Consider the following 18,800-nt stretch of genomic DNA (forward strand, 5'->3'; position numbering starts at 1 on the left):
AGTATTGAAGCGTTTTTGTCCTGCTGGAGGCTTATCTCCTATTCTTCTCAATGGGATTTAAGTTTTCACTTTCTGTTCATCAGCCTCACTGTGATCCATACACATCTTAAAGTTTCTTTTTGAGAAAAGGTAGATGTCTGGTCTCACAGAGAAGTTCTGAGGAGAAATTAAAGATTGTGAAGGAATTAAAGGTCTGATGCCACGTAGCCATGATAATATGACCATGTATTTCCCAAAGGGAAATCCAGACAGTGTGCACTTGGCACAAGCATTGCACATGCACTTCCAAGCTTGTGGAGCACCCAGTCTCCATCTTGTGCAAAGCTAATTCTGTAGTTTATTACTAATCTTTAGAAAATAATTCTTAAAAAAAACCACTAACATTTCTGCCAATGGCCCGATATTTGTAACAGACTTAGCAAACCGTGTGAGTTCTTTGTAATTCATCAAAAAGGCCACCCAGATAACAAGATGAGACTGCTTGCTGTTGCTGAACATTTCCAGCGCTGCTTCAGATTGAGAGCTGGGGATGCTGGTGGGGGTAGGAAGGCCTCAGTGCAGGGCAGTGCATGGCAGCATGGTGCAGAGCATGCCTGCAGTTGCACCCCACTCATTGCCCATCCTGGGAACTCCATCCCATTCTGGAGCCTGCACCTCACCCGCCTGCCTCTGGCCCAGAATTTGGAGTGGCCATGCTGTGGTTGAATGAGCTCCAAAAAGGTGCTGGAGGTGCCGTGGCAGCTTGTTTAGTCTGTAGCTGACATTGTGAGTAGGATGGAGCTGAGCTGGTTTCTGACCCTAGAGAGAGAACACGGCTGTGGGAAATGACTGTCTCGCTTGGCAGCGTTTCCAGTGGGAATCAGAGAGGATTTCAGTGATGTTCCCCCTGATGCACTAAAGCTTAACTTAAAAATCCCGGAGGGAGAGATGAAAGGGCAGCCTCCTCTGGGGGAACGTCACGGGATGAGCGGCTGCTGTGGCAACCAGCTGGAGTGAGTTCTGGAAGGGGCCTCACAAGTGCTGAGAAGTCAGGTGAGCAGGAGGGGCTGTGTGCAGGGGTTATTGCCCTGCCAGCAGCACAGGGCGGCAGCCCACCCCCTTCCTGGGCAGGGTGATTCCCCGGGGCCTTGGGAGACCCATGGATGTCTGTGAGAGGCAGAGCTGCGCTGTGTGCAGCATCACCTCCTCGCACTCCTGCGTTTTCCTCCTTTTTCGCTGGAAGGCGAACAGTAGAGACTTTGACACAATAACAGGAGAGGGGAGCTAGGTGAGTGTGCCTGCAGAAAAGCTGTTAGCTTTCTTCCGAGTCCTAGAGCAGTCCTTTCCACTATGCTGCAGTTGGCTGAAGCTGTATGCCAAGATAGAGGTTTTTCCATCACACTGCATGAGCTGGTGGGAGTTTGTTAGACTCTGCACTGCTGTGAACATTTAGAAGCACCAATCTCTGCTCAAGATCAGGGTCTCTGATCTCCTGTATGTGTTACAGCACGTTTTCAGGTGCGGTGTTAATGCTTGTATCAATGGTTTCTTTGTTTCCTTCTCCCTTTTCTCAATTTTAGTTTCATAAATCCGTCAGGAATTTGTAAGGAAGATGGGGACGTGATGCCCCTTCCCTCTGACTGTGAGACATGAAATCAAACAGGAGGCATTGAAGGAGAAAACATCACACTGAATGGTGTGTTTGAATGACAGTACTTTCTTTTGCTTTATCTTCACTGCATAAGTTCTGCATTATTTAATTGCAAATTAAAGAATGAGAGAAGCAACATTAGGCGAAAATGTGTGAAGGATTTGTTAATAGGAACAAGCAGAGCTCTGCTTTCCCTCTCCCCCAGTGCGGTTTGGAATACCCCCTGTGGTCTCAATAGCACTGAGCTATGTGTGCTTCTGGCTAGTGGGTGACAAATGGCACATAGTGCCTGGGAACGTGCTGGGGTGGGGTAAGCAACCATGCTGACTGTACACAGTGCAGATGTAGGAGTTATTGTGGCAATAACCTGTTGAGTCACTGCTCTTTATTGTACAATAATTTGTGTTCAGATGTGATGGCTAAATAATGTGCAGCACTGAAACACTGCAGAAAAAGAAATGAATGCACAGTGCTGCTCCACACAGCAGAATGTCCCTGCTGTATTAATAAAGTCTATAGCTATTTCCCTCAAGCTCTAGTTAACGAGGTTCTAAAAGAAGATGGGTGAACTCCTTAGGGGCTGGTGCCTGAGTGCAGTTCAGAAGAGTAGCCTGAAGTTCAGACACTTCTCCAAAGCTCCTCTCATGTGTTTGAATGCCGTGAGTCTCCAAGACTGGGCTGAAACCCTGCGAGGATGCACTGCTCAGCAGTTGTTCGACTTCACAGGTTCCCACCGGAGAATGGAACTGCAAAGGCACACGAAACTCACAGCTTCACATGCTGAGTGCCAGGAGTTAGCAGTGTGCTGGGGACACGGAGGGAGTTAGGCGGTCAGGAGCATCTTTGTGGCTGGTTTAAACAATGGAGAAGCTTATTCTGCTTGATGTGTGGGATGGTGGAAACTTCTAGATAACGAACAGCAGCTCTTTGCAACCTGTACCTGTTTCCTCTATGGCCTTCTTGCTCATCAAGGGCCTGATGATGGTAACGCAGGTCAACGTGGCACAGCCTGTTGCCACCATCTTAATGTGGGCAAAACACACACCTGTGTCTGAGCTGCTGTAATCCCTCTTTGAGGGGAAATAGCACAGGCAGGTCCTTGTATCCAAGGAGCTCAGGCTCTCTGCTCTCACACAGCTATGAGAGGCAGGTCGCTCTGCCAGGGCAGCATCTGTGGCCTCTGCCACCTGGGTGTGCCACACCAATCCCTATGGCCATAAGGGCACCCTTAGGAGATTTGGAAGCTTTCCATAAAAGAGAATTTTTTAGTGTGAACCTTCTTTTCTTAAGAGAAATAGCAATTTTTTAAGCGTGTGCCATATAGAGCCTAATTTCTCTGCATTTCTTGATGCACTGCCCAGCACTAGAGCTGGCAACCTGTCTGGGACTATCTCTCAGAAATATATATATATATATTTATACATATGTCCTTTTCAAGTTGGACATTAAGTATGTTTGCAGAAATCTGGTATAAGCAAGATTCTTTCTCTCAAAAGCTAACACACTGCTGCTGTTCCTGGCTGGACCACTGCGTGCCCATCCTCTTTTAGGCTGTGTCAGTGAATGTGGCACTAAATGCTACGGTAAGGTATTAGAAGAGAACAACAGGGGCTCGTTATGAGTGCTTTAGCTCTCAGAGCGATTTGCAGGTTTATAGGCAAACAGAATTGGTGTAAGCTGCTGAAATGCACTGACTGCTCCCTTCTGTTCCTCCGTGGTGTCTCTGACCCCACAGAGCTCCCAGGCTTTCTGCACTGAGGGCTGAGGAGCAGAGCTGTGCAGCATTTGGGGTCCTCTGCGCACTCCTGAACACGTTTGGATTGCAGTGTTATTTCCCCTTAGAGCCAATGTGGTTCCCTTTGTGCCACAATAAAACTGCTGAACAATGCTTCCTCTGCTTCAGAAGAAAGGAAGCAGTTTTAAAGCATATGCGGCCACAAATATCTCTGGAGTTTCTAGGCTAGAAGGAGGTGTTGCATTTAAATTGTTGTGGCAGTGGCTCTGTAGGCACTCCCACACCCGATCAGTGCAATGCTGTGCTCCAGAGCATCACGGCCTGCAAGACCCAGCACTGGGCTGCGAGCACAGACGTTGCACTTAAATGTCTTTAAAGTTACAGTGCTGCATGTCATTGGGTAAAGAAAATACTTATTTGCTCTCTAGGTCTGAGCACTTATTATTGGCTGTGTCAAATCTGAATTAGAAGTATTTTAAATCATGGCATTCGCCAGCAAATAAAAGGCGTATTAAATTATTTGAGAACAATTTTATGGCTCTGTGTGAGTAATTGGACAGATGGTACTGAGACTCTTTGTTACAATGCGAAAGGAATATAAAAAATGGTTCTGTTTGAACATGAAAGTTGGTTCTCAAATTCTGTAATGATTCTACAGAAGTGTGGGGCACATGCAGGACAAAGACAGGAATGTGAGCCCTTAGTGGCATAGCCTGCCTTAAAAGCTCCAGTGTGTTCTGATGCAGGTAGCACTCCTGTCCCATGAGCACGTTGGTGAAACATTGGCGTTCCATGGGACTCTGCCCCTCCTGCAGAGAGAGGAGCATGCTAGGCTCAGGCTATGCTTGCAGTCTGTGAGCTTGGGCGGTAGATCCAGCTGCTGGGAAAGCGTGCTCACTTGGAGGTGCAAATTAGGTGGAAATTTTCCAGATTTGTATTTAAAAACTGAGATACTCAAGAGCCTTCTAACTAAATGAGCCCCATCTGTTTTAAAAAAGTTATACAGCACAAAGAATGTGTCCCAGTATACATCAAAATTTGGGATGTATAAAAAGCAGCAACTTCTACGGTTGCTACAGAAAGACTTAAAAAATTTTGGAAATCTGAAAGCAGTCACTGCCTAATCTGCTGGTTTTAGTGCTAATCATGAACTACGTTATGGCCTGGTTTTCTGCTGGAAGTGTTTTCTCCCTGGTTAGGACTGGCCATATCTATAGGTCTGGCACAGGCACCCACAGCTCCGGTGTCTGCTGCTGCTGAGCAGGGATGTCTTCTGGTGTGTCTGGATGTTCTATGCTCTTTGCATCAAGTAGCAGCTCTTCTTGGGACACACTTGTGGGCACAGGGAGGAGAAGGTCCCTGGGATCAGCACAGGGTGAGCAGGGGTAAATGTGCCTGAGCGACATGATTGCCTCCAGTGAAAGAGTGATGGGAGTGACAGCACTGGGTGTGTGACTGGACTCCTGCATCCTGGCCATCTCCTGAGGCAGGTAACAAGTGGAGTGCTCCAGGGTCCGTCCTGGGCCCGTCTTGTTAATGTACTCTGGTGACCTGGAGGATCAGTCCTGCTTTCACTGAGTGTGCAGGTGGCACCGAGCTGGTGTTACAGCTGTCAGCATGTTAAGGACAGATGTATGCTGTGCAGCAACCTCAGTAGGCCAGGACTGTCTTCCAGGTCCCCCTGCTGGCTCAGGCACTGCAACCTGCTCCTGCAGTAACCCGTAGAGTTGCAACCACGTGTCCGGGGTCAGCGGGAGCCTTCTGTGTGCTCCTGGTACTCAGGAGATGCTACACTGCCTGAAGTACTGATACTGGCTCCTCGGCTGATTATTTGTGGCAGGCACTTGTTTGCTCGTCATGCAGCGATGCAGGATGCTCCTGGGTGGAGAACAGCCCCTTAAATCTCAGAGCTGCCAGTGGCTGCAGACATCTGCTGATATGGGGCATGTAATCTCTGTTCTCAGACCTTGACATTGCTGTCTAATCTCTGCTATTTGGGACTATAGGTTTTTGTACAACTAAAACCAGGCCACCGGTCTGTGGGAAAAATGGTAACATCTGCTGCAAAGGTCAGAAAATATTTCCATTTGACTAACAGAATGCAGCAGCACAAGGCTTTACAAATAGGCATCCTGCCTGTCCCAACCAACGCAGAGGAAGCAGCTACTGTCTCTCAATTGTAAGTGCCATCTGATCCCTGGGGAAGACTTCAAGTGATGATATTTCCCTGCTGAGAGTCCTGCCTTTTCTTTCTGTACTTCATTAGTAATAGTTGAGGGTCCTCTCGTTCATGAAGAAATGCATGCACCACTCACCTAATTTCTCACAGACTGTATCATGAAAAAGGATGTCATCCCTACAGAGTTAAATAGAGTACTTTGCAGTTAATTACATGATGTCTCCCACCCGCAAGGCTTACCCCACTACTTATTGCCCAAAAAAAGGAAAGGAAAGAACAGAAGAGAGAATAAGAGCAGAATAAAATCACAGCTATCTGAGAAGCTGAGCTGTGTGTGGGGCCTGGCTGGGGCTGGCGGATCCTTTGGCAGGCAGCTCCTGTCTGTGCTGGGCTGTGCGTGGCAAAGGGATGTCTCACTCCTGTGGAGGTGGACTTGTGATACGAAACACTTGTGTTCCCGAGTATGAATAATTTCATACACAAGTGAAATCTGGCGCTTGTTTGATGGCACAGCAGTACTGTGCTGCTGCGGTTGGAGTACCCCTCATGGAGCTCCCCTCAGCCACCTGGATTTGAAATGGAACAGCGTAGGAGAAAGGGCTGAGAAGTAGTTTTTGCGTTGGGCTCTGGGTTCTCAAGGCCTGGTGCTCACTGCAGTGTGTTCCATGTGCTGCTGAGATCCTGCTGCTCTCGCAGCAGCCTGCTCCTCTGCTTGCAGCTGGGTGTGTGCTGTGGGGCTCTGCAGGACCAGGGGCAGCCCTGTCCGGTTTGTGTCTTTTAAACTGGGTGTTCTGTTTTGTGGTGAGAGAAATGCGCTGAACCTGGAGTTACTTAGTAATTAGGTTGTAATTTATCAGAACTGAACGAAAGTGAGAGTATTGCTATTTAGTGAAGCTGAGGCATTTGTATTTTTAGATCATTTTTTCCTCTTTGACTTAATTCAAAGTATTACAATGAACAATTTGCATATAATGAAAGAGGAATAGATGAAGGACAGGAAACTGAATGGAGAATTAAAAAGCTGTGTAATTCCATTTTGCAGTGAAGTACACGCTGTTGATCCAATAAGAGAGATTTTGTTGCTGTCTGTTCTCATTTTGTACTTTAACCGTAGCTGAAGAGACTCTTTGAATGCCGGAGTGGTAATTAGTGTTACCGGGAGGGGTGGAACGGTAGAGCTGCGGGGCCGAAGCGTGCCTCGTGCTGCTTCCCTGCTCTGAGAGCTGCCCCGGTGATGGCTGCAGGTTTCCCACGCAGGCTGGCAGCCGACAAGCATCGCCTCTGTGAGCGGCTCAGGGCGGCCCCAAAGCTGCGGGGTTTGTATGGCGACGTGCAGGCTTTGTACTGAGGGAGGCTGTGCATTCAGCTCCCGTGCATTTAGCTCCGTGCATTTAGCTCCCGTGCATTGAGCTCACGAGCCACAGCGAGGAGCTCCCTCAATCGTGGCCGGCAGAGCAGAGCGCGGCGGCATTGCTGTATGTCGGGAGCCCCCTGCTGCACAGTGCACCCACACTGCGTCCCCTGCGAGAGCAGGGCTCCCTTCTGGCATGTTTTAGTCCTGGATTTTAAGCGGATAGCTGCACCTGCCCCAGCAGCACTCTAGGGCAAAGCTCCGCACTGCTGCACAGCTCCCTTTTGCCTTCTGTATGTGGTGACAGCAATGCTTCCGAGCAAATGCATTAGAACTGTTCTGGCCGGGGTATTCTTGAGATCAGAGAAGCTATCTAGTAGTGTTCTGGTGTGACTTGCTCATGGAGTTGTGTCAGCTGTTGTGCAACTGTGGTATTTTATTCAAAATCCTATACATTGATTGCTCTGCTTACGTGCACTGCTGTGGGAGGTGTGCACGGCAGTGATGAGTGCACTCAGCTCAGAGAGAAGTTTCTGGAGCTTCTGTGTTCCCACACTGGTGTCTTAGAGGTAAAAACCCACCTCTGCAGTGCTCAGCGAGCTGTCAGAGCCCAGCTCTGCAGGACTGGAACTCTTCTTTGACAGCTGCAAGGTAGCACTTCAGTTTCCACGGAAACTGGCACTGACTCTCTGAAATCAAGGTGAAGTGTTGGCTGATCACTGAATAATAATGCTAAGCATTTAAATATGAATTTCTTCACCTTACTCTTTCAATAGCAATAATTGCCATTCCTACAGCATCCAGCAAATACTAGAGAAGTCTCATGAATTCTGAGTGTCACAACTTGGGCTGCATAATCCCCTTCCAGAGAGAGGGATGGATTTCAGCTCTGTTGGGACAGCAGCCTTATGTGCTGCTGCTACTAAGTTGAGGGGCTGATTTGTGCCCCTGTCTGCTGCACCACTGTTTGTACGTTCTTTTGTTTTCAACATACATATTCATACCATAACTTTCCAGAACATTTTTGTCGTCAGATGCATTTCCTGGAAACTAATTCTCAGCTGCATAAACTTTTTATCTGCTCCCACCCTCACATATCACTGCAGTGTAATTGCTCGGGCTTTGCGCTCACCGGACTCTCGTTTTGTGTCAGTGAGTTTCATGGTTTTGCTGAACATTCCTTTTTCCAGGTCGTTGATTTCTGAGGTTAACAAAACGAAGCCTCCCGCTGATCCCTGCTACGTTCCACTGATCTCCTTGCTGTATCCGGAACTGCTCAATTACCTCTTGTCTTCGATTTCAGAGGCTTTTATTGAACCCACAGATCAGTCTTCGTGCAGGAAGCAGTTTAATATGAGATTCAGGAACATGTTCCTGAGAATGTTTCTTACGCTTATACCTCAATTTGTTCAGGTTGTTTAAATTTTCTTGCTTAATTTGCTTCTTGACACGTCCTTTGAAGTGTACTTTCTCCACTTCTTTTTTTTTTTTTTTTTTTTTGCAAGAGATGTCCATCTTTCTGTCTTCCATTCTTTTCCTCCTGCTCTTGAATAACGTATTCTACTGTATGACAGCCTTGACTTGGCGTGTTGCGGCCCTCCATCTTTCCCACCCTCCTGAATCCCTTCACTCCTTTGCCATCTTTTGGTCATTCTCGGAACAGAAGAACCACCAACGCTCTCCTGAAGGGCATTTGCTGTTTTGTTCAGCAGGGACCTGGGAATTTCCCTATGCCCATCTTTTACCTGTCACATCACTGAGTCCATGCCCCTCAGTTTTTTGTCTGTAGGTGATATCCACCTTAGCCAGGCTTGGTGCCAGGGGTGATAGGTCAGATGTGCTGGGGAGAGCAGAGACCCCAGCCAAGGAAATGACATGTGTGACCTAACACCACATGAAGCCTTTGGAATAAAATAGGTATTAATTAGGGCAGAAAACGTATCTTGATCTGTGGGTATCCTCATCCTCCATCCAAAACTACTTTCAAAACAAAACTTTCAGTTATCTACAACTGACAGTCATTGCTCTCTTGTAGCTACTGCCTTTCCTAGGAGTGTAGCAAGGAAGAGAAAGACTTTACATACTCATTGGCATGTCAAGGTGTGTTGTGTTTTTCTGAGTTGTGTTTTTCACTTTGGTTTGCATTTCCAGTGCCCAAGGACCGTGTAGGCATCTGTAGAACTCTCTGACATCCTGGAACAAGTCGTGAACCTTTGGCAGCGGCTCGAGTTGCTGGTATCTCAGGAGCAGGCAATAAAACCAAGGCTCCTGAGAACAATAGCTTCTTTGCTAGTCTAAGGAGAGGCACATTTTAAACAGGGACTGAATATGACTAAAAATAAGAACTTGACACTGGGGCACAGAGAAGGAAGACAAAGGACACTGCTCCTAACCAGCAGGCTCACTTACTTACAAACATAGCTTCTCTTTATAAAACCAAAGCCAAAGCTGAAATCTGTTCGGCCCTGGAGGACTTTTAGACAAAAACTTGGATTTAGTGGATCAGTTGTTACTTTAAATGATCCTAATCCATTTTGCATGTATCACTTAGCAAAGCCCCTCTGAGGTTATGCAATTCCATTCACAGAGGAACTGAGATGTTGGGCTTCTCAAAGGAAATGTGGAAGTTGGATGTGTGAAATAAAAACTGTGAAACCTAATGGTAAATCCCTTCAGTCAAATGAGTACCTGTCATTCAGTGCACTGGATAAATTATGACAGGTGAAAAGTCCCAAGCCCAAGTCAGAGGTGGCAAAAATGTCAGCACTGTGTTTAAGAAATGGGCCCAAAAACAGTTCAGTGTAAAAAAAAAAAAATAATAATAATAAAAAAATCTCCAGAGTACTCTGAAATACTTCATGGCAGGAAGAAAAATGTGGCTGAGCAGGAAGCTGATCATAGAAGACAGTCTACAAGGAGGAACAAGGAGTTCACACAGCCTTGAACACTGACTGTGAATTGAGTGTATTTTGCTGAGCACTTTGAGCTGCAGGTTACTGCTTTTTTTTGACACGGGAGCTTTGGTGACCAGCTGGGCAGTAACATAAGAAAGAAAAGAAGGACTGTTATGAAAAAATGCTACTTAAACAGACTGGAGAGGTCTCAAACTGCTGGAGGTGTAGAGTCTTCCACAGTGGGTGCTGCCATCCCACCGGACTCCTGTGAGCAGCACCGCCTTTCCATGAGCAGGTCACCAGCTACTGCAGTCCCACACCACCTCATTAACTTAACAAAGGGGTCTTTTAAGATGGAGGAAAAAAGACAAGGTAACTACATAATCTGCTTCACTGGAAGGACATAAGCTAAAGCCTTATCCAAGCAGGACAAGTTAGTTCCCTTTTAGAACGCCTTTTGGATGACTTGCATTTCCTGCAGTGTTTTTACAGCATAAGAAAGAGAAGTATGTTTGTTTTAAGCATTTTCTTTTTTGAAACATACAGCAGAAGGAACAGAGAAATTACAAGAGGTAGTGAGTTGAGCAAACCTGCACATAAAATAATCTTTCATAAGAATAAAATGCTGCTTTCACAGCTGTAAATGTATACATCCGTAACATTTTAAAATACAAAATTACTTTTGTTGTGTTTCAGGCTCCTTCCTTTTTGGATTATATAATGAAACACTCAAGTGCTGGACTTGGTGAAGTGGTTTACCTTATAGCAATGGCAAAAAGAAACCATTCATGCAGCACTGGGCTTGTAACTCATCACACGTGAGAAAGTTAAACTTGGAGTTAGTGTAACCAAAGTGCAGTTGTGTTCTTCACACCGTGTACATCTTGACTGGCTTGTAAAAAGAAAGTAGAAATTCATGACTCTCTCTCTCTTCTTGAGATGACCGAAGAAAACATGATCTGCAACATACTTGGCCACAGTCTGACTCTGAATGAGAAGACAGGCTTTTATCGGACAGCGGAGAAAAGTCGAAGTCAGCTACCTGGAAAGGAACATTAATGAGAGTGTTTTTAATTCCAGTCATACCAGTTGAAGTGAAACCAGCAAGGATGCTCTGGGTTAAAAATGGCACCTGATCCTCAACCAGTTTCTATCAGAAATCTATTCAAAGTTGGTCACAGATTCATACCAGCTGGACACAAGGATTGCAGCAGCCCTCCTAGAGGTCCATTTATGCATACTGTGCCGTGATGTTACCTGTATTAGGTACTTTCCAAAGGGCCAAGAAGCTATCTTTGATTTGGGAGCTCATGCCTTATAAATATGAAAATGTAAAAAGCTACACAAGGGAGGTGGAAGGGCACCAGCAGAGATGAGGGTCACATACTAAGCTTGGGTGACAATTTAGTGTCACTTTGCTTAACATAACCATCCTTTCTTTTTTACTGTTCCATATCCTTTCTCATCATCCCTCTGCTTTCTTCCAGGTAACCACTCCAGATACATCCTCTGGAAGGTACATTTCAATTCAAGCACATGCTTAGGAACTTTAACTAACTAGACATGATAGCCCTGGGAACTTGAATTGCAGTTTTATTTCTCCAGAAGCCTGTTGGATGTTTTTCTCCATGCCTGTTGCTTAAACTCTGCCAGCTCAGACAGATACCAGAGAAATGCTCCCTCCCACTCTGTTTGCCTGAGGATGAAAGAAGAGACATAGCTGAAAGCTATCTAATTACTATCCCAGCTCAAAGTTATACCTCCACAAGGTCTTTCTGTTGTGTGTTACTTCGAAAGGTCGTGTACAGCACCAGTCCTACCATCACTAAAACCAGGGCGATGCACAGCAGGACAAAGAAGGCTGGCTGGATTCCTGGGAAAGAGCACAAGGGGACATTCCTGGAGTGATACAATACACTGAGAAGAGGTAACAGAAAAAAAGATGTTTTCGGAGAACTCTTCACATTTTTACAACAAAGGATGTGTATGCATCAGGGAACAGATTTTTCAGCCTAGATTACTTCAGATCTTTCTACAATCAGAAAAGTAGGAATATGGGATTGCAAGGGTCAGCTTAAACAAGCTGAAAAAGCTGTTTAAGTTTTAGCCCTAACTCCCAAGGGTGTCTGTACCTCTGTCATGCCCTGAACGGGTAGGGAGGAATCTTGATAAGCATCATCTTTGCAACAGCTGGTAGCCCTCAGCAAAGAGGATTCTACCTCTATGCCCTGAGTGTACACTATTGCCTCCTGCAGAGAGCAATCCTATATGTACAGAAGTGCTGTCCCAGTGGGGTGTTCTGTAACTGTTCTGTTATCACAATCTAGCTGACTCCTGGCCAGGTCTTCTTTCTCAGATGAATCGGAGCCCCACGAAGGACAGCAAATAGGGTGGCCTGCAGGGATTGCTGGCTGAGGGAATAGAAACATGTAATGAAATGGAGATTAGAGAAAACTACCCTTAAAAAATACTAAAAAGAATTCAGGCTGCTTAATTAAGGGAGTGCTACAGCCACTTATGTTTTCGCACTTATCCTCTCTAACTACAAGAGAGGGAGACTATTTAAACTGAAAAATATGTAATTTAAATCTTCCCAGGGAACGCATTAGCTTCAAGGCACTCTTGAGATTAAGGGTTCAGCAGGATACAAAAAGCTCAGAGCAATTACAGCAGGCACAATACAAGCTTTCCCTTCTCTTTATGCTCCCAGAAACCTCATCAGCTGCAAGTTAATGCCCTGACGTGCTTGAGACAGACCGAATCCTGGACAAGTGGGAATGTGTGCGCTGCAGCTCACCTGCTGGCCACACTTTTATTTCATGGTAGGTCTGCAGCATCGTCACGCCGTTCTGCACTCGGACGCTGAGGCAGTACTGCCCGGCGTCACTGAAGGTATGGCTGAGGTTGTAGCAGGAGCCGGTGAGCACCACCAGATGGCACTTTTCGCCTTCCAATAGAATGCACTCGGACTTTATAAGCCAGCATAATGCCAGCGGTGGGCTGAAATGACATTTAAGAACAAACCAACCACAACAGCGCATTAAAAGCTCCACAATTTTCAGCTAAGAGCTGATGAATCGCTGGGATAAAACTGTGAGACAACTTAGAAAATAATAAGGTTAATCTAACTACAAATAGAGAAGTAATTAACAGCACAATTACTTGGTTCACCGTGTTTGTCCGTTGAAAAAAAAGTCTTTGTGATGCTTTTATAGCAGCAGTCCTTTCAGCTGAAAGCTAAATACCTGTGTGGGTCACAGGCAGGCCATTGTGCATAGCAAACCCATGTCCTGCTCTAACAGAGATAAAAGCAATCTTTTTTTCCCCCTCTTCTAGGGGAATATAGGTTGGTTTTCTTTGTTCTTTTCACAGTGGAGATCACTGTGCTACTGAAGTACACCCGAGACTTCTGATTTAACAAAAAAAAAAAAAAAAAAGAAAAAGAAGAAAGAAAAGAATGTAAATTGACCTCTGCACAATGGACTAACAGTTAGGATAGTTAAATAACTTGCAAGGATCTTGGTATTCCCTTACAAAAAACAAAAAGCTTTTTAGCTGTTATCAGGCTCTCTAGGTACAATCCACATGATGACTGCATGCATTCTCACTGCATCTACCTGATGCCATTTATTTACAATGTCAGGTCCAACTGATTCTGCTTGGACTCCCCCTACACACAATGGACTTTGATTCTGATGACAGAGCTTTTCTTTACACTGTCTTACTAGTATTTTGTTCCTTATCTGCTCAGGGTAGTTTCTGGTAAGAAAGCAGCATGTTTATGTGTTTGATAGCACATCTCTCAAGTCTTTGTTGTTGGTTTTGTCACAAACTGCTGTCACAGCAGTCCCAGCCCTGCTGCTAGAGGATAGGTCTGGCAAGCATTGATGGCCATCTTAGAGTCAAGCCTGGTAGCCTGTAATGTTTTTTTAACTATTCATATTAACTTGTATGCCATTTGCAACTTCCAGTCTGTCAAAGTGCAGTTCCCTTGCTCAGTGCAAACTGTGCTGCTCTGTGTATCTCTACCACTTATGTCTTTGGTACATGACTGCATTGGGTGCTGCTCCCTCTGTCCTACACCCCTACCAGCAGCCCTGCTTTTTCAGTTTGTTTTTGGAAATCCACCGTTAGGCAAATGTGCTCCCTGTAGCAGAGCACAGATGAGTTACTCTTCTGGAGAATAAATTACTTTGTGATCATGGAGATTTTTATGGTGAAGGCACCTTCCTGAGTGCTTCAAACATTACTTAAAATGCTTCTGCTATATGAGAAGCCCTCACATGTTCTAAATACTGCAGCTTCAGAGAGCTTGTGCTCGGATCAAGGTGCTCCCGAGTCTCCTACAGTCCTGGAATGGTAAATGATTAGTTACCCAACTTAGACTTTTCCCAGCTCGTCACATTGCAGTGTGACAATTCCCTCCCCTTCCTTGACTCATCTCTCTTCAACAACTTCATCTTTCTCCAACTTTTCCTTCCAAAGATGATTTTAAAAACAAAACAAAACACTCTCCTCTCACTGCGTGGTGCCCCTCTCTCTTATTCATCTTATGGCAGCCTCTACTTTGTCAAACTGATTTCTGAAACTCACTGCTCCCATGTGCCAGTCAAGGGCTGCTGCCATTCAACAGGACTCTGAATGCAGTTTAATTTAATTATGAGGAAATTAATTGGTCAAGGATAAAAATTCAAAAGAGAGTTTAAAAATGTCATTGTTTCCACTATCTTTCTCTGGCAAATTCTCTTTCAACATTCTATTTACAAAGGGATAAAGGTAACCTTTGCTTTCTATACGAGGATTTGCTGAGGAGCTGAACATTTTAACATCCTACTTTTCTGCACAGATGTGAGCTCTGCCAGACTCTTAGAGGTTCACAGTATTTTAAGTCAAGAAAAAATAAATACTCAACTGTGTTCTCTTCAAGGAAAACTTTAACAAACGGTTCTGTGGGGTGCAAGTGACTTTTGAGGAAACAGAGGAGGAAAAAAAGCTTAGTTAAAGTGTTTTGTGGAAAGCAGTAGTGTTTGCTACTTACGTGCCATTGATGTGAAGAGATAAACTCAAGTTTTCCATGACGTGAGTCTCTCTGGAGCCCACTACGTGAATGCTTTTAACAGCATCTGAGAGGAAGAAAGCAAGCATATCACATGGAACACACAACCTGAAATTCACTGGCTTTCAGTAAACGTTTCATCTCTTAGACCATGCAGATGAAACAACACCTTCCTCACACCCCAAAAAAGAAATCTACTGGTAGGGTTGTTACAAGTTTTCGGAACGCTCTGTGATTTCTTTTTAGAAACATAATAATGCACAGGATTATTGAAGTGTGTTTGTTTACAACTGATTGAATCACTGAAACTTTCATAACACTTGTTTTAACAGATGTATTTAACAGGGATATTCATCATAAATTAAACAGATCCTCCATAAGTATGATAAACAAATTATTTGAAGTTTTAAGTATATTTGAGGCTGTTACAAAAGACAGTGAAACTTCTAAGCAATGAAAAAGAAACAGAAAATTTTAGATTTTTTGTGAACCAGAATGGTGCAAAGTCCATTTTAGAATGCAAACTCTTCATTGAAAAATACTGACCATTTCATCCACTTGAATCAGCACCCATGTTGTATTACCACCTTAAAAACCTACCATCTAGATTGCATCACTACATACATATAACATTTTATTTTGAGCGTGTAAAATGTTTTGTAATTACCTAGCAGCTCCAGAGCAGTGGTAAAATCACCAGTTTTCTGCACAGTTTCTGTTTCGTGTATGATGCTTCCAATTTGCTCCCATTCCGCTACGACTTTGAGATGCACTGTGCGATTCCCCATGGTGGAGTAGTTACAGTAGACAAAGGGCTCCTTGGTAATCTGATAAACTCTGTGTGCAATACGAAAATCAAAACTGAATTTTATCAAGTACTTGCTTATTTCTGATTTAACATTGGAAAAGGAGTATTTTCTTTAAAGCCAGCGCTAGTCAGCTATGATTCTAATTCTTTATGTCCTCATCAATAAGGATTAATGTCTGTTGCACTTCGTAGGTGTAAAACCAGTAAAACTGTAGTCAGTATCAGACTCACAGTGTATTTATGAAATCAAGGATAGCGCTATAGGACCTAAGAAAATGGAATAGGAATAGACAATAAAAGATGAAAACTATCATTAAAACAGGTGGACTACAGCTAATTGAAGTATTGAAAAGGAAAAATAAAAGATTTTTTTTTTTTAAAAAAGGAAGATAGAAAGAAAGATGCAGCATTCAAAAACTGAATCATATTTTTCTATTTGTGTACGCTTGTTTGTGCTGGACATAAATTTGTACTCAAGAGAAGGCAAATAGCTGGACATCTTTCATCCTTGCTGCTGCAGGGTCATACCAATGGGCAAAGGCGTGCGTGCCATCCCCTGTATGAATCAGAATTTCTCTCTAGATGAACAGCTGAATGAGAGGCACCTTGAGTATTCATTAAAGAGAACAAAGTAACCACACCTACCCATCTCCAAAATCCCAGTTGTAGACAAACGAAGCTGACTTGAAGTAATCACTTGGATCATGAAGACAGAAAGAAATCCGTGTCACAGCACCCACAGAAGAGCTGGAACCATGCTTGATAAATCTGCTGTCTTCTATCTGGGCAATGGTAAGATTCCCTGTGACAAATTCTGCAGAAAATTAAGGTAGACAAAGAATGACAGCATGTATCACTTTCATAGGATGCCGTGTGTACTGACACAACTTAAAATACACAGCGTAAGTCTTTCTGTGCCCCAGTCCAAACAGTTAAGTGCATTTTTTATCTACTACTCAATGTTGCTACACGTGATGAGATTACTTGACTTATGGAAGGCTATACAGTGGGACAAGATGAAGCTTCTAATAGGACTGAGAGAAAAAATTCTGGACCAACTGAGGTAGGTAGCCTACAGCATGGACAGCTGGTACAGTGCTGGCCAGAACCACCTGCAATGAAGGCCTACACAAATCAAACCCTGCTGGTGGAGGCCATATTTAGGTCTGGCTTTCATTTTCTATGAAATGAAAATGCCCCATGCTAGCAAGGGCAGCAGCAATTCTGCTTTACCTGTGATCTGAAGCATGGTGACGTTCCTAGCAACTGGCCGACATAACCAGCAGTTTCTGTGAGTCACCCAGACAGATACTGGAAAAGTCCCAGGAAATTCACCAGTCACGTTAATTACGGAGTTAAACCGCCGCTCGGATTTCTCTATCAGGATCAGAGGAGCATAAATCCAGTTAAAGTGATACAAGTTTGATACAGCGCTGTCGTTCTTCGTCCTCAGAGTGGCGTGAATGGTAGCTTGAGCTCCTGTTGTGATGGGACCATTGTTGGTGATTTCCAGACCATACTCCTCTGTTGATTTCAGAAGCAGGACAAAAAAGAGAAATCTTGTAAATAAGTGCACCTTACCTATCAGCTGTGGTTGTGATTCACAGCACTAACTTAAAACTACCACCTTTTTGCCATTTGAAAACTTGGAACAGGAACTGTTGTGTGCATATTTGCACTCAAACATTAAACATCTGTCCTAGAAGTGTCAACAGTAGGAGGGAGCCTCTGATTAGAACATCCCAAAAACTCTGAGGAGTTTTTACAGGTACAGTTAGGCTATAGATGTAGGCCCAGTGTCGCTAATGGTCTAACAACGCTGTCACTGGACAGGATTGGAAAGAGCCTGGAAATGAATGTAAATGAAATTTACTGAGTAGATGGTGAGGCTGTGGCACAGGCTGCCCATCCTTGGAGGTACCTGAGCTGTGGATGGGGCCCTGGGCAGCCTGAGCCCATGGCCAGGGGTTGGGACTGGATGGACTATAAGATACTTTCCAACCCAAGATATTTTATGATGAAATGATCTGCTAAATCAAAACAAAACGACAGCCACTGCAAGCTCTGAAGTGTGAAGGGAATCTGGTGGTTTGCCACCCTGAGCAGTTCTCTGCCCAGCTGTTCTCTCATGGGAGAGCACGGGGGCAATGCTAGGCAGAGCGCTGTGCAGCTGTGGGGTTCCCTCACTCTTCCAGCAGCTGACAGATTGCTCATGGGGACAGGAGGGCGCAGCGGGGCCAACTAACCCCTGTGCTGCCTTTCCTGCAGCCCTCTGGCTGGGCTGGGAGAGGAGCCCAAAGCATCCATGTAGTGCCATCACGTTATTCCAGGGATTGCAGGTTCAGAGATGCAAATGATGGTGGAAAACAATTTTCACAGTACTGACCAAACCAGAACTCCTCTGTTGCCCTCATACAGGGCAAGGAACAGCTCTGAGTTTGTTCAGCTTCCGGGGTTCATAGAAGAAAACGTGTTTTAATGAAACCGAGTGCTGCGAGGTTCCAGCTCTCTAGAAGGTTCAGGACGTCCTCCGCTTCTTCTCAGCGAAACTTGCGGAAGAAAACAGCCGCCTCGCGGTTATCTACCGCACCTCTCCTTGAGGTTATCGCCGGGCTCTGCCCAGCCAGGGCCGCCCCGCAGCCGCCGAGCACCGATCAGTGCCTCCCCCACGGGCACGGAGCTCAGCAGCGCTCCGCGGTCCCTTCCACCTTTCCGACCCGAGGACAAAGCGGGAGCCGTATGCTGCCCAAGCGCCGCGTGAAGCAGAAACGCTTCCCGGCTTCGGGCAACCATCAGCCCCCGGCCGGCTCAGCTCCCTGAGGAGACGCAGCCCATCCCCACCCCGCCTTCCCCGCAGCCCCACGCCCGAGCGCCTCTCCGTCTCCCGGGGCCGCAGCCCCTTCCCCTCGTTACCCGGCGCCGTGGCGGCACGGCCGAGCAGCAGCAGCACGGCGGGTAGCAGCACGCAGCTCAGCCGCAGCATGACGGGCGCTCAGCACCGGGCGCTGCCCCCGAGGCCACCCGCGGTACTGCGGCGCTCCGTCCGTCCGTCCGCCCCCGGGGCCGCTCCCCCTCGGCGGCGCCCAACCACCCCCAGGGGGAAGGTCCCGCGGGGCCGCGCCGTCAAAAATGTAGACGCAGACGGTC

The 18,800-nt window shown here is 45.7% G+C and overlaps 1 protein-coding gene and 1 long non-coding RNA gene across 5 annotated transcripts in view; one reads left to right on the forward strand and one right to left on the reverse strand.

Moving 5' to 3' along the window:
• The window catches only part of LOC104913444 (uncharacterized), a 29,622-nt gene extending 16,375 nt beyond the window's left edge, over positions 1 to 13,247 (forward strand). For 2 of the 3 annotated variants that reach the window (XR_014886896.1, XR_014886894.1), the window contains exon 2: positions 11,277 to 13,247. This is a non-coding gene — a long non-coding RNA (uncharacterized LOC104913444). Of the gene's footprint in view, positions 1 to 10,826; positions 11,056 to 11,276 lie in introns of those variants that run through there. The other variant, XR_014886895.1, reaches the window with a different exon arrangement.
• On the reverse strand, positions 10,301 to 18,708 carry TMEM130 (transmembrane protein 130). 2 transcript variants are annotated; one of them, XM_085238073.1, is made up of 9 exons: positions 18,567 to 18,706; positions 18,040 to 18,202; positions 16,887 to 17,177; positions 16,299 to 16,467; positions 15,513 to 15,682; positions 14,828 to 14,912; positions 12,587 to 12,789; positions 11,550 to 11,662; positions 10,301 to 10,831 (listed from the first exon to the last, which is right to left on the reverse strand). In XM_085238073.1, exons 2-9 carry the CDS (start codon positions 18,065 to 18,067, stop codon positions 10,658 to 10,660), a joined length of 1,233 nt encoding a protein of 410 aa, XP_085094199.1. In that variant the 5' UTR covers positions 18,068 to 18,202; positions 18,567 to 18,706; the 3' UTR covers positions 10,301 to 10,657. The 2 variants fall into 2 exon arrangements, with proteins under 2 accessions (XP_085094199.1, XP_085094198.1); XM_085238072.1 differs by lacking the exon at positions 18,040 to 18,202 and having other exon boundaries at positions 18,567 to 18,708.
• Between the last annotated feature and the right edge of the window lie 92 nt (positions 18,709 to 18,800).

Source organism: Meleagris gallopavo, chromosome 16 (assembly GCF_905368555.1).
Source record: "Meleagris gallopavo chromosome 16, MGAL_WU_HG_1.1, whole genome shotgun sequence".
NCBI classification, from domain to species: domain Eukaryota; kingdom Metazoa; phylum Chordata; class Aves; order Galliformes; family Phasianidae; genus Meleagris; species Meleagris gallopavo.

Excerpts from the sequence above, each read along its gene's own strand:
- TMEM130 (XM_085238072.1), bottom strand. The coding sequence starts at position 18,636 with ATGCTGCGGCTGAGCTGCGTGCTGCTACCCGCCGTGCTGCTGCTGCTC. Across the intron at positions 17,178-18,566 it reads CCGTGCCGCCACGGCGCCGG|AGGAGTATGGTCTGGAAATC; the intron begins GTAACGAGGGGA and ends TGAAATCAACAG. Across the intron at positions 11,663-12,586 it reads AATAAAAGTGTGGCCAGCAG|GAATCCAGCCAGCCTTCTTT; the intron begins GTGAGCTGCAGC and ends GCTCTTTCCCAG.